The following is a 15,229-nucleotide window of genomic DNA, read 5'->3' on the forward strand; positions in this document are numbered from 1 at the left end:
ACCACATGGTGGCTCAAAACCAACTGTAATGAGATCTGATGCCCTCTTTTAGTGTGTCTGAGGACAGCTACAATGTACTTGTATAGAATAAACAAATAAATCTTTAAGAGAGAGAGAGAGACAGAAAGATAGAGACCTCCTATTTTTCAGACAGGGCATAGAAATGCTCTGTGGTATAGATTAGTGCGAAGACACTCCAACCTTGGCAGCAGAATAGTCCTGCATTGCGTGGAACCTATGCACCTCCTCCTATCAACTCCAGAACATCCCTCGATCACTTAGGACGTATAACACAATGTAAAGGCCAGGTGAGCGCACTAAAGCCGCTGGAAAAGTCTGCTCTCAGCTCAGTGCAGATACACTGTTTTCTGAACGTTTCTCATCTGCCCTTGGTGGATCCAGAAGAGAAGCCTCAGGCCCGGAGGTCCCAACACGAAATTCTGATAAACTTCTGTCCCTAGGTAAATAGCTTTGGATTCCCTACTTTTATTAGGATGGAAAGAGCTGGATCTTTAAAAATAATAATAACTGGACTGTGGGCAAGCAGAGGAGGCCATGGAGAACCACTCTGGACGGCATCTGGTCACTCCTCCTGCCCAACACTGAGCTGCCACCCACACAAGGGACTAGATTGGCAGAGCATCCTATTCTTGGGACAGCAGCAGCCAGTGTGGGGACTCCCGGCACTAAGGCTGGGAGCCTAAGCAAGTTACTTTGTTTCTGCCCCTGTGAAACAAGAGGCTGAGACAATGTGCCAGGCCCTCATCCAGAGAGAACACTGCAGGTCACAACACCACCGCCTGCTGCCACGGCAAGTGTGTGGACGCTCCAGGCTTGTCGAGTGTGAACACACACCTGTGTCGTCAGTCCACCTAGTCCCCATCTCAGCCGCATTCCATGATACCTACAACACTCGAGCTGGGTTGTCACTTCATTTTGGATTAGCAGGAGTGACGGGCCAGCTTCCAGAGAGCACTATAGTTAGACACCACCCACAGAAGAATTTTATGACAAGTGAAAAAGTCCTTAGAGTTTACTAATACCCAGTCAAGTGATACACAAGGGCTCTGGCAACTGAATATTATTAACAACACTGGCCAAAAGCAGCTGGAAGCCTGATGTGGTGACATATGCTTGTAATACAATAGGAGGTGAAGGGAAGAAGGTCAGGAGTTCAAGGCCAGCCTCTGCCACATAGCAAGTTCTAGGCCAATCTGGTTAATAGGGAACCTTGTCTTCAGAAAAATAAAAAAGAGCTGACGATAGAGGCCAGCTGGTGGAATGCTTGCCCTGGTTCAATGGTTCAATGCCCTGGGCTCAATCCTCAGCACCGAGCCTTGACCAAGATGAGAAAGGCAAGTTCATCTTCAACTACAGAGCAAGATCAAAGCTATCTTGGGCACAGAAGACCCTATCTCTAAATAAACAGGTAGAGAGGTAAGTAGGTAAACAGACGGACAGATAAATAAATGTGCCCCCACGTGCTGTCACGCACCTTTAATCCCAGTACTCAGGACGAAGAGTGAGTTTGAGGCCTGCCTAGTCTACAGAGCAAGTTCCAGGGCAGCTGGGGCTACATAGACCCTATCTGAAGAGAGAAAAGACTTGGGTGAAGAGATGGTTAAAAAGGAGAGATGGTGGGAGTAGGAACTGTTCCCAGCACCCACGTGGTGGTTCCAAACCACCTGTAACTGCAGACCCAGGGGCTCTTACCCTCTTCCTACCTCCAAGGCCACGCATGAGGTACACATACATACATTCAGGCCAATCCGTGCGTAAGAGAAACAAATTTAAGAGCATGTTTTAAAAGAAAAAGAAAAAAGATTTACCTTTTCTTCATCTAGGTGGATTCCACTGATTTCAAAATCAAACATAAATAGTTCGGCTACTCGCCTAAAATAAAAGTGAGCAAAAGTTACAATAGTTCATTAAAATTACAACCAAAAATCAGTCTTTATGTTCAGATCAGGATTTCTAACACTTGCTACTAAAGGGAACTACTTCAACACAGCCACAATTTGTTTCTTTGTCTGAAACAAGTTTAGTATCTCAGAAGCAGGCAGGGCACCCAGCTGACTGAGAGTCCCTACTGGCTGTCATGTCAGCGTTTAACCTGGTGAAGCTGGGAGCCTAGCATCCGAGTTATTTCCGCTCCATCCAAACCCCAGTAACTAAAACCAGGGTCGGTTCACACTTGGACAGCTTCCCAAGGACCCCGGCGTGGACTTCTCAGTGTTTCTTCCAACCGGTGCAGCGGGCCAGCTTCTCTCTGATGCTGTGCCAGAAGTGAGCGCCGTGACTGGAGAGAACTGTGCTTTCCTTTTAGTCTGTCTTCAGGCCTGAAGCCAATTAACAATGTTCCTGTCAATGCCATTTTTTTTTAAGTTGTTTTTGTTTCTAATGGTAGATTAATGAAGCATTTAATATATTCTTCTGGCTTGGACTTTCAAAAGTGAACATATTTATTTTCCTGATTATTATATCATGTAATTCTACTTAGTAATGTATTCCTGTTTTTGTTTTATAAAATAGGATCTTGTTCTACAGTTCAAGCTAGCTTCAAACTTGTGATCCTCCTGCCTCAGCCTTCGGAGTCCTGAGATTATAGGGGAGTACCACCATACCAAATATATCTTGAATGAACAGAATTAATATTATTCTAAACTTCTTCGCACGTGGTCTCCCCATGGTACTGGGATCACACCCAGTGTTGTACATACACTATGCAGGTTCTATAGCAGTGAGCTGTTCTCAAATCAAGGTCTTCTAGATGTCTAAAACTTCAAGGACCTTACTAGGCATCTGAGAAGCCTATACTTCCAGCCCTCCAAAAAGGGGAGAGACAGGAGGATTGCAAGTTTGAGCAATGCTGGACTAATAGGGAGTTCTAGAGCCTGACTCAAAATAATTAATAGGTCCCATTAACAATGCAGCCATTTGCATGCTTTTGTAAACAATGCAGAACACTCCATGGGGCCCCCAACTGTCCCATGACCCACTTCACTCCACGGGGCCCCTAACTGTCCCATGACCCACCTCATACCATGGAGCCCCTAACTGTCCCATGAAGCACCTCACACCCTCTTCCTTTCCAAAGCACTGTAAAAACACAGCTCTTTTTTCTTAAATGTTTCTGTTCTTTCCTGATTTGCTTTTAATGCTATGTGCATTGGTGCTCTGCCTGCATTTATGTCTATGTGAGGGTGTCAGATCCCCCTGGAGAGCTGTGAGCCACCATGTGGGTGCTGGGAATTGAAACCAGGTCCTCTTGGAAGAGCAGCCAGTGCTCTTCAGAGTCAAGCCATCTCTCCAGCCCCCAGTAATCTCTTCTTAAGCAAAAATATTTCATGACATGGCTCTGCTATAAAAATTTATGTGCAAGGTGGTGATGGCACAGACATTTGAGGCCAGCACTTGGGAGGCAGACACAGGCAGATTTCTGTGAGTTCAAAGCCAACCTGGTCTACAGAGTAAGTTCCATAGAGTAATCCTGTCTTGGAAAAAACAAAAAACAGGGTTGGAAAAATGGCTCAGAGGTTAAGAACACTGGCTACTCTTACTGAGTTCAAATCCCATCAACTACATAGTGGCTCACAACCATCTGTAATGAGATCTGATGCCTTCTTCTGGTGTGTCTGAAGACAGCTACAGTGTACTCATATACATAAAATAAATAAATCTTAAAAAAAAGAAAGAAAGAAAGAAAGAAAGGAACCAGATTTAGAGCTTGCACGCACTAAGCTGAACTCTATCCCCGGGCCTGCTTTGCCGCCGCTGCTGTTTTACTTTTTGCTCTGTGACAGGTCTTACAAGTTATCAAGACTGGCCTTGAACCTGCTCTGTAGCTCAGAAAGCCCTTGAACCTGGATCCTCCTGCCTTAGCCTCCTGAGTATCTGAGGTTACAATTACTAAAAGACCATGTGTAGCTTTTAAAGAATATTCAGTCCTTCATTATCTAACTGAATATTCCAACTTAAGTAGAAAGTGCTTGCAAATACAGGATTTTTATATAAATGTTTGGGAAATCTGGCTCAAGACCTTTTGTTACTTTATCAGATGTTTCCCCAACCTACTCTAGAGTCTTCTTAACATCAAAATCATTTGCGTGCAAAAGAAAACCCGTCTTTAGACACAGACTGGACAGCCATAAACTTACAGGCTAGGAGAAGACACCCCTGGGTTTTCTTGTCTCCTGTCTAAGAGGACAGCACTGTTTCTCCACTTCAGTTGTTCTTCGTGCTTCCTAGAGGCCATGTGTGTGAACTCAGGTTCCACACGCCATATCCTCCAGTTTATCCGAAGGGACGTTCTAACTTGTTCATGTAACCGGATTCTACTGTAACAGTTTTATACTGTTTAGAAAATGTGTTTGTCATGATGTATGCAAACATACATACAGCACAGAACCCCTCAAATTAAAAGGAGGTCGTTTTATAGGTGGACTTGTCAGAGACTTGAAAGCCACCAAATTTTCCAAGAAGGGAAGAAATAGCATAACAGACTTCCAAATGTATAGGCCCTTCTGTGGGACCCTTCTGAGGAAATCTGAACAGCCTATTTCACAGTTTCTTCCTGTTTAGCTCCCAGACAAGGGGTAGAGTTGTGATGGTTAGTTTTAATTGTCAACTTGACGCCTCAGAAGGTAGTCACATGAGAAACTGTCTGAATTAGGTGAGTCTGTGGAGGGCTTATCTTAATTCCATTATTGTGGTGGAAGATCTGCTTACTGTGGGCAGCACCATTCCCTAGGCAGGAGATCCTGAACTATGCAAGCGTGGAGAAAGCAAGCTGGGCACAACCATACATGCATTCACTCTTTTCTCTTTGTTCCTTATAGATGTGATGTGACCAATTCCCTCACGCTTCTGCTGCTGTCACTTCCTTGCTATGATGGACAATAGCCTGGCACTGTGAACTAAATAAGCCTCTGTCTGCTCAGCTGCCCTTGTATTATCACACAACAGAAACTAACACACTCAGGGAACTAGTATTTCTAGGAATGCATCTGTAAATATATATGTGTAAATATATGCAAATATAAATATATATATATATATGTGTATATAATATATATTTTTTTCACGCAATCTAATTCCTCACCAACTACATGAGTATACACATCATTAATTCCGCAATTCTGTTCTGCCAAGGTTAATACTTTACACAGGCATGGTCTAAGATGCAGGACCTCTGGATGCCTGACAACACTCCCAATGATGTTCAAGTGTCACCATGTTTCATTTGCTTTAACTTCAAATCCTAGTTTTCTCCCAAAGCTCTCCTTTCTGGACCACTGTTCTGTCACAGTTTATTTTTTCCCAATGTACGTTTCTCTTTGTCCTTCAAATGCTCTTACTGGCGTTTCTATAAATAATTACAAATAGGGGATGTATCCATAAGTTCTTTGTGTATAAAATAAGCTGATAGCCAACTAAAATTTGTACACCGACAACATAACAATGCCAGCTATTAAAGCTAGGTCCTAAGTAACCTAGATCATACTTCGTGTTGCTACATCGAGCTAGTGCCAGGTGAACACTCGCCTGGGACGGTGCACACACATTCACCTTGACTAGCTTTGCTAAGGAGACAATACATGTCAAGCCTAAGATCACAGTAAACACTACCCAGACGGCAGCCAGTCCTGCTCAGATCCCGAGCTTCAGGAGCAATGAGAGGTTCCTGCACACGAGCTGCTGGGTGAGGTAAGTCCCCAAGACTCTCCCCACAGTGCTCCCAGCTGAACTCCTACCTGAACTGAAAGCAAGTTCCATTCCCAGTTGGCCCCATGGAATAAGGCTGGGGTGACAAGCCACATACAGAGACAGACAAGAAGATGGAGGTAGCAAGAGGGAAACTAAGTAGTCAAAGGACGTAAGTCTTCCGTAATCAAAAAGAGGATAAATAAGTAAAAAAAAGAATAATAATAATTTTCTATGGTATGACACAAATATCATGAGCAAGTAAATGGTGAGCCCTACTATGCTTTCTTTATTATTAGATCTCATTTATTTTACTTAGGATGTGTGCATGTGTATCTGTGTGTGTGTGCATGTGTGAATGTATGTGCATTTGTATGTGTGTGCATGTGTGAGTGTGTGTGTGCGCGTCTATGAGTGTGCGTATGTGTGTGTACATGTGTATCTGTGTGTGCATGTGCGTGTGCATATGCGCGGGTGTGTGTACCTGTGTATCTGTGTGTGAGTGTGTATCTGTGTGTGTGCATGTGTGTGTGTGGATGTGTATCTGTGTATGTGTGCATGTGTGAGTGTATGTGCGTATGTGTGTGCGTGCGTGTGTATGTGTGTGTACATGTGTATCTGTGTGTGTGAGTGTGTGTATGTGCATGTGTATGTGTGTATGTGTGTGTGTATATCTATGTGTGTGTGCATGTGCATGTGTGTGCATGTGTGTGTGTATGTGTGTGTATATCTATGTGTGTGTGCATGTGCATGTGTGTGCATGTGTGTGTGTATGTGCGTGTGTATATCTATGTGTGTGTGTGTGCATGTGCATGCATGTGTGTATCTGTGTGTGTGCATGTGTGTGTGTGTATACACACATGTACCCAACTGCCATGGCATGGCCAGGGAGGTCAGAGAATGACTGCAGCACTCAGTTTTTTCCTTCCACCATGTGGGTCCCAGGGACTTAACTCAGACCACTGGGCTTACCAGCAGATACTTTTATGTACTGAACCATCTCAGTATATGTATCTTATAAAATCCTACATTTATCTTACATTTATCTTCATTCTACATTTATCTTATAAAAATTGTAAAGCAAAGAAATCAGGTTCCTTCTCAGGTCATATATCAAGTACTCCTGGGTACTGAGTTAGTACCAGGCTTCTTACTATGGAGAATAATTGCAATCTAATGAACCAGAGCTAATCAGTAAGGTCTTGAGAACCACCCAGCAAACCAATCAATTTGCTGGTATCTCCCGATGGTGCTATGGTGGACCTACGAGCATAAAGACAGCGTGGTTAGCAGCAATTTCACAGGAGGCTATCACTGGGCTTTCATCTTGCAGCAATGAACAAGAGAGCACCCTTGTAAAGCTCATCCAGTAAGGCAGAGAGATGGAAACAAATTACCAGAGCAACAAATAAGAAGATATTGGTGGTGACCATGGGTAAGAGGATGGATCCAGACAGACGTGGTGTAAAGAGAAGATGTAGTGTGCTGGAGTCTCCAAGAGAGTGCAGGAGCCACGGAACACTGAGAGAGGCACACTCCAACCCAGAGGGCCAAGAGGGCTCTCCAGCCTGGCCCGCAGAGTCGGTCATTGGGGCAGGAATGAATGGATGAGTACCTGGTTTCTGCATCAAGGGAATCCATAAGCTTCTTGTCATCTAGTAATTTCTGTAGACTCTGATACAATTCCACATTCGTATTCAACCTGGAAAGACCATGAGTGGAAACGTGATTTTCTAATCCGTTTTTAAATTTTTACTCTACATCAAGAGAATGGAATTAGATGGTTGCATACAAATCTCGGGGCCCAAAACTGGCAATCAGTTTTCTGTATATTCTTCTGAACCAGCAATAACAGTCATACTCAGAAACTGTTCAGACAGCGTCTTCCAGCATTAAACTGTGAGAGATGTGCAAACACTTCAGCAGGGACCATGGTGCAGATGTCTCTGGACTGCTGTCCTCGCATAGCCAGAGGCCAGCAGGACACAGATGCCAGCTTTCTCCCGACACTCGGGGGCTGTGTCAGGGAGTAGGTGATGCAGAATGTTCCTGCTGAGTATCTTTGATTGACGGTAACTGCCTGGTCCCCTTAACATTTGGGAGGACCCACGAGAGCGGTGGCAAAAGAAACCCTCCAGCCCACCAGTCACTTCAGATCTTTAGTTGCAAATGGCCAGGAACTAGCCCATCCTTGAGTCCCTGGTTAAAAGTAGACTGAGGGTGATGGGAAAGATACTGTCCTTCCATCAGGATCCACTAGGTGGCAGTGGTTTCTAGTCTAGGAATGGTCCCAAGGCTGGCCCTGAGGGTGTCAGGGCCCTGGGACCAGGGAGATGACAGTGATGCTGTGGGCGGGGCTGATATTGGTGCCTGGGTCATGACTCTTTGCTCTCACCCACACGAGCACGGCTAGCCTGAGTTCTACGGTACAGGGCCGAAGTCTTAAAGAAACCTTCATGGTTTCCCTCTTCTCAATTAATGATTGGTGTCGGATGAGGGACCAGCTCGCTTGAGCAACTTTCAGCAGACTGAAGCACTCTTTGTGGAGAGGTGACGATTACAGTCAAGCACTATACCAGTTCACTACCAATCACGGTTCTCCACTGGTCTCCCCAAAATGAAGAGTGCATGGGCTTAGGACAGGCTGTATCTAAAATCAGCAGGACACAACCTTCATGGCATCCCAGATAGGTGGCCTGGCCATGCTGACTCCTTTCCTGGGCCACTCCTAACAAAAGTGCTCACTATCCCATGGAATCCCTTGTGGCAGCACGGGGTCAAGTGTCCAGATGTGGTAGGGACTGGTTTTATCACACTTGCCGTGCCTGAGGGGGACAATGTTGCTCAATGTGAGAGAAGGGATGGCCAGACTTCCCGAGATATGAAGTCTGTCCAACTAGTGAAGCCGCCTCCTCTCCAACGTGTGGTTTCTGACACAGTCCCATGGTGTTGCCTGGCTTCTGTTTTCCCCTCATGAGCCCAGGGTAGGTGCACCCTGACACTCTCCTCAGTCTCAAACATTATCTGGCTTCGTGTCACATACCCGTGCTTCAGAACATAGTGCTGTCCACCGTGACTTCAACTATCTCTCTGGAGCATTCATAAATGGCTTTAAAACACTTCCGATCACTCCCAAACCACTTCAGAAGAACGTTCTCTCATAGCCTCCGCCCACAGCCTTCCTTGGCTTTCTCAGAGTATTAAGGTATTCCAAATCACAACACAATAAAGTCTAGAAGGGGTTTGTCACCTAAATGCATATTTGGGCCTCCTATCCTCTGGCCCACAGCTATTATGCAATTAACTCATGCCAAAATCTAGAGCTCCAAATATCCACAAAAATACTCAAAAGACTTTCCTTACCGCCCTAGTTTGCCTTCCACTGCCCTGAAAAGACATCATCAAGAGCGACTTGGGGAGGCAAGGGATTGTTTGGCTTACACGTCCCATGTCATAAGCCATCGAGGGACGCCTAGGCAGACACTGAAAGGCAGAGTCGAGGGGAGAGCTGCTCACACTCCGTGACCAGCTCATACTCTGTGACGAACACACACTGTTGTCTTCCACACCCGAGGACCACCTGCCTAGGGTGGCACTGCTCACAGTGGACCGCGCCCTCTGCCATCCATCACTAATCAAGATTAATGTCTATAGGCCGATCTGATGGAGGCAACTCCTCAGAGGAGGTGCCCTACAAAAGCGGACCAGCCCACTCGCTGCCGACAGTACTGAGGACAAATCCTGCTGCATGTCCCCGTGTGCCCCACGCCTCCTAAGCAGCTCATGTTTGTTTTTACACAGCAACCTGGCAAGTTGACTTCGTTATCCAATTATAAAGGAAGGGAGAAGCCAGGAGAACAGTGCCAGCTGCCATGACATCCCCCCAGCGCTCCTGCCACCTTCCTGGGCTGCTAGATCACAGCACCTCCTCCCACCCACCCTGGGAATGACAAGCACTATACATGAAGCCACCTGGGGTGGAGGGGACATACTTTTCCACCATGGTGCCAATACTTCTGCAGGCCTCCTGCGCAGCCTCTCTGAACGCCTGCTCTGGGTGTCCGATTTTCACAAAGTCCGCCTAATGAAGGGGAAAGACAAAAGCCAGAGAGTTTGATGGAACGATGGATTCTAAGACCAATCACTATTTTGGATTCTATGTGCCATTAATCACCTTTATTGATACAAGCAATCGAATTTGGGCCTGGTTCTAGCAAGATGGCTCAGCAGGTAGAAGGTGTGGCTTGCAGGCCTGGTGACCTAAATTTTACCCATGGGTCCTACAAGGAGAGGCTCCTGTGAGTTTTCCCATGACCCCATGCCTGTCCTCATACACACACATCATGGTGTGCATGCGCCTGCACACACAAACACACACACACACATACACACACACCCATTCATTCATGCTCCTGCACTCACACACACATCCATGGCATGCGTGTGGCCTGCACCCTCCACACCCTTGTTCTCCATTCTAAGCCTCACCAAGTCAGCCACTCTGCAGAGGCAATCCGAGAGCTCGTCGAAAATGAGGACTGTCTGTGGCCCTGGGGGTGTGGAACATGCTCGCTCCACCAGCCACTCCGTCTTCCTCAAGGCTTCCTCCTGGGCAACTTGGAATCCTTCAGGGGTGCTGAGCTCAGGAACTCCAAAAAGACCCTAAAAGTACAGAACAGCATGTCTAGATTATAGCCAAAAGTACAGTTTTGTCCGTCTGTTTTACTCCCTAGAACTACTTTTGCACAAAGCCCTGATTTTGGTTGGTCTAGTGACAGCCTGCATCTACACTCATGGGAATAGTGTTCTTTTTTGTTTCCTGTGACTTAGCCTGGAACTTCAGGCTATGCACCCCAAGTGCTAAAAGGCAGGCATATGGACATACAGGCACCTATATACACAAACAAAAACGTAATTAAAAAACAGTTTGGGAAGAAGGGCTAGAGAGATGGCTCAGTGGTTGCTGTTCTTGCGGAGGACCTGGGTTCTATTCCCAGCAGCTTACAGTTGCAGGGGATCCAATACCCTCTTTTTGCCTCCATGGGCACTGTGCATGTGGTGAATTTACATACATTTGGGCAAAATACATAAAAAAATAAAAACTTTAAAGTCCAATTTTTGGTGCATGTAACTATAATCCCAGCACTCCTGCTCCGAGATAGAAACAAGAAAATAGCCCTTCAGAAGCTCACGAACCAAACAGAAGCAGGTAAGATAACCTACGTATTCAGTCTAATAGCAAAACCGAGAGACTCCGCCTCCATAAGGTAGAAGGCAACAGATCCTGAAAGGCTGTCCTCTGGCCTGCACCTGCCAAACTTGCACTCATTCATACACACACACACACACACACACACACACACACACACACACACACACACACACACACACACTTGCTTAAAATACCGGTGAAATCAGTTCTATTTCATCCACCCAAAACCAAGGTTGTAATCTAATGATTGTTATCGTTAACATCTGTCAAGTACTGTCTGCGCGCCGGTCGTTGTTAGAAATGTTGTTAAACCTTTGAATCTTCATTTAATCCTCCCAGCCATTTTCTCATGGAGCCACAGTGCTGACAACTGAACCCATACCACTTATTTGTTTTCGAAAAGTAGGGAGGGCTTGAAGGAGACATAAAATTTCAGAATGTGCTAGTGTTGTTTTGTGTGGCGTGACGGAGAAACAGTGACACTATTCCCATGGGCACAGATGCAGGCAGTCGCTAGACCAACCAAAATCAGGGCTTTGCACAAAAGTAGTTCTCTGCTCAATACTAACAGGCACTTCCAACACCAACTCCATTAACACCAGCATCATCGACCCTTATGGGTTTTGGAGGAATTTTTATATAGAAAGAACTTTTCAAATAGAAAAGTTAAACACTGAAATAAACCATGAAGTACAATGAAACTATATCCCAGACTCGTCTTTAGAAAGCTACCCAAAGACGAAAAGCTAAAAGGTAAAAATAACCCAGTGGTTCTCAACCTGTGGGTCCCGACCCACCTGGGAATTCATATGTCAGATATTTACACTATGATTCATAACAGTAGCAAAATTAGTTATAAAATAGCAATGGGGTAATCTTATGGTTAGGGGTCATCACATCATGAGAAACTGTATAAAAGGGTCACAGCATTAGAAAGGTTGAGATCCACTGTTTTAGGACAAAATCTGAAAATGCAAAGAGAGTGATCCATTCTTCTCAGTCTTCCCTGCCTTTTCCTCACTCATTATCAAGTGTCCAACACCACCACAGGCAGAGCAGAAATAGCCAAGCAATTCTGTCTGGTGACTTCGTAGGCTATGCAATTATCTCCAAAGCGCGACAGGAAATTTGATTTTTTTTCAGTAGGGTTCTGTCGTTGCTTTCTGTTTTAACACCGGTTCTTACGAAACTCAGGCCAGTCTCAGAGTCAGTTTGGAGACCAAAGGCTGCCCTTTGTACCCTTGCCTAGACCCATCAAGACTGATTTACAAGCAAGAACCACTATGCGTGATTTAACAGGTTGTTTCAGAGCAGCTTGAAATGGACAACTGTGTGATGGAGTTTTCAACGGAAGAGTGTCCTTACAAAGCCAAGGACAAAAGTGAACTCTGAAGCCAGAAGGGAAAGAAATCGAACTTGAGTAGGGGAAGGGCTGAGTGGGAAGCAGGCAGGACGGCCTTATCCCGGTGCAGTCCCCTTTCAGCGAGACGCGGAGCCCGCGCTGCCCAGACCCGCGGCACGCTCACCCGTCGCTCTCCCAACAGGTCCCACAGGTGGCCCTGGGGCTTGACGTTAAAGGCAGCGCCCACCGGGGACCAGCTAGTGCTGACGCTCCGGGCGCAGCTCCGGCCTGCGCGTCCCTGCAGAGCCGCCGCGGCTCGCCGGCCGCACAGCCGGTGGGCATACCGCGTCCCGGCTGCCAGCAGCATCCTCCGGACCCCGGCTCTGCCACGCTCAGGAAGCGCGCGCCCTGCGTTTCCAAGGTAGCAGCTTGCGCTGGGCACTCGCGTTGCAGACCCGACTGGCGCACGCTGACTCTCGTTAGCAAGAGCGTCGCCCCCCACACTTTCTGAGCAGCTCAAGTTCCGTAGCGCCCTCGTGTGTCTGGAGGAAGAAATGTCCTGGATTTGAGTTTGATAGTGTCCCTGAGAAGTCTGGTCAGTCATTGGAACTTTTTACAGGTGCCAGGAATGAATGGGAGAACTCAAGATGAGTGATGCCTTCTCAGAGGGAACTTAGTGGCGGCGCGTGGAAGGACCCAAAAGAAACCAAAAAACCACAAGCAGTCGAAATCCATGGCACCTGTCTGCTCCAAAAGAAGTTGAAGTCACCCCCATGTTTGCACGCACACCAGCTATGGTTCTGTGTAACCTGTGAACTAACTATTAGAGAATTATCATCTGTTTTGACTTCGGAAACTATTGATACCGTCTAAGGCTCTTGAAATGATATACTCTAGGGGCCTTGGTCGGATTCGTTGTCTCTGTCAGTTGAAGAATTAAAAGACAGGAAAAATCTGAAGACCAACATGTAGCAGCAGAGAAATCTTAAGCATCCTGAACAGAATTAGAAGTTGAAGGAAAGTGGGTGAGGTGTGGGTTTCCAGCAACAGTCACACAGAAAAAGACTCTGCAACGGGAGACTCAGAAAAAAAAAAAAAAAAAAAAAAAAAAAAAAAAAAAAAAAAGTCTCTTCTCAGGGGCTATTTTTTGTTTTGTTTCATTTTGTTTTATTTTGTTTTTAAGCCTCTCCAGAGACTTCCTCCCCTAACTTAGGATTGGACAGTTTGAAGAAATCTGGGATAGGATTGGCCCAGAACTGTCGTGTGGCATGTCCTGACCCAGTCTTGACTTCATTGAGCAGGTCCATCAGCAATGGGGCCTGCTAGTGGAAGAGGAAAACTGTAGGTTGAGGAAGAAGTTGAGCACCTTGGAGATTCGCCACCATCATTACCTAGCCATGTCCTCCTCTATCTGCCTGCCCACCAGGGAGTCTACCTAATTCCTCGTGTCTCACCACAATAGTCTAAAATCTAAATCAGTACAGACGGAACTAACGTCAATCCCACTGCAGGAATGAAAGGAGGGCAGAGACTGGGAGGCAGGGCATTTGGGAAATTGTGGTTGTGCTCCCCGGGACAGTAGGAATGATGGTGCAGACTTTGGAAGGCTTGGGGAAGTCTTTCTGCAGCCCTAGCCTTCTCCAGAGGAAGGACAGTCACACCACCGTGGGTCAGGGTGTAGGGTCTTGCCAGGACCACAGCTTTCTTTCAAAGGTGCAGTCGTCTCTCCTGCAGAAGGTGACAAGAAGGTGGCAGTCATATTTGCTTTATAGACACTTTGAAGGTTTTGTGTTTGTTTGACTGGTTTGTAGACAGGCTCTCACTCTGTATTCCAAGCTGGCCTAGAACTCACCATGTATCCCAGTCTGATCTCAAACTGGCAGTCTTGCCTCAGCATCCTGTGGACTGGGATTCCAAGCAGGAGCCACCAGGCCTTGAAGGAAGGATTTCATTATGAGAAACTCGATTTTTCCTTGAGAGATTGCTCTGGGTAGAAGTGGGAAACAGTAGACAGAAAAGGGAATACAGTATACCAGCCTTTGGAAGGTGGGTTTGAAAGGACGGACACGAACACACACACACACACACACACACACACACACACAGGGGGCTGGAGGTGGGGGTGTGGAGAGGGAGAGAGAGGATGCAAGAATAGCTTACAATGGTGATAGCACGTTTTTCCTCACAATGGGGTGGATGGGGGAAACAGAGAGAGTTGAGTGCTGGTACTTAGTTCACCACTTCCTTTGCTCCTTTCTCTTCAGTCTGGATGCCAGCCCCTGGCACAGTACCACTCTCTTTCAGAGTGGGTCCGTCTCTCTTCATTGAACCTTTCTGGGAAAGCTTTCACAGTAATAACAGAGGTGTGTCTCGCAGGAGCTTCTAATTTTGGTCAAGTTGACAATGAAGATTAGCCATCACAGCCAGGGTTTGGAAACCATCAGAAGAAGCGTGTGCATTCCAGTGAGCATATGAGTTGTGGGCAACTCACCATCGCTGCCAGGTACCCAGGTGGGCAGGAAGAAAACCTCCCTGAAACGCATCCAAACAGCCCTGCTGTGAGATTACACAAAGAAGTACAGTGTTGTGGCAAGACTGGGCATTTCAAACACTAGGATTTTCCCTGCTGGGTTTCACACTGGCTTGAAACTCCTGGCCCCCCTTTTTCCTTTTCTTGTCTCTCTTTAATGGGCAGCTTATGCCTAACCTACCGCTGTATTTTGAAAGCAAATAACTTTGACTAAAGATTTCCATCTCACTAGATTCTGCCCAGGATGTATCACATAATGGGTCCCTCCTGCTAAGCCTACTCGGCCATAACCCCAGCTCACTTACAGTTACGTTTCCCTAACATCAGAAATAATATGGCCCTTACAGCAGGAAGGTGACATCAGAACTCTTCCCACCACACACGAACAAAGGATGTCCTGGGTAAGGGAATGGTGGTATGTTACCGACATCCTAACAAGCAG

The 15,229-nt window shown here is 46.3% G+C and overlaps 1 protein-coding gene across 1 annotated transcript in view; it reads right to left on the reverse strand.

The window, feature by feature from the left end:
* Mipep (mitochondrial intermediate peptidase) overlaps nt 1-12,732 on the reverse strand; it is a 103,537-nt gene extending 90,805 nt beyond the window's left edge. The window contains exons 1-5 of the mRNA XM_032917779.1: nt 12,442-12,732; nt 10,192-10,365; nt 9,696-9,784; nt 7,319-7,405; nt 1,830-1,893 (exon numbers count right to left, since the gene is read on the reverse strand). Coding sequence (XP_032773670.1) covers nt 1,830-1,893; nt 7,319-7,405; nt 9,696-9,784; nt 10,192-10,365; nt 12,442-12,624 — 597 coding nt within the window. The 5' untranslated portion in view covers nt 12,625-12,732. The remainder of the gene's footprint in view (nt 1-1,829; nt 1,894-7,318; nt 7,406-9,695; nt 9,785-10,191; nt 10,366-12,441) is intronic.
* Between the last annotated feature and the right edge of the window lie 2,497 nt (nt 12,733-15,229).

The sequence above is a fragment of the Rattus rattus genome, chromosome 12, assembly GCF_011064425.1.
Source record: "Rattus rattus isolate New Zealand chromosome 12, Rrattus_CSIRO_v1, whole genome shotgun sequence".
Classification (NCBI taxonomy): domain Eukaryota; kingdom Metazoa; phylum Chordata; class Mammalia; order Rodentia; family Muridae; genus Rattus; species Rattus rattus.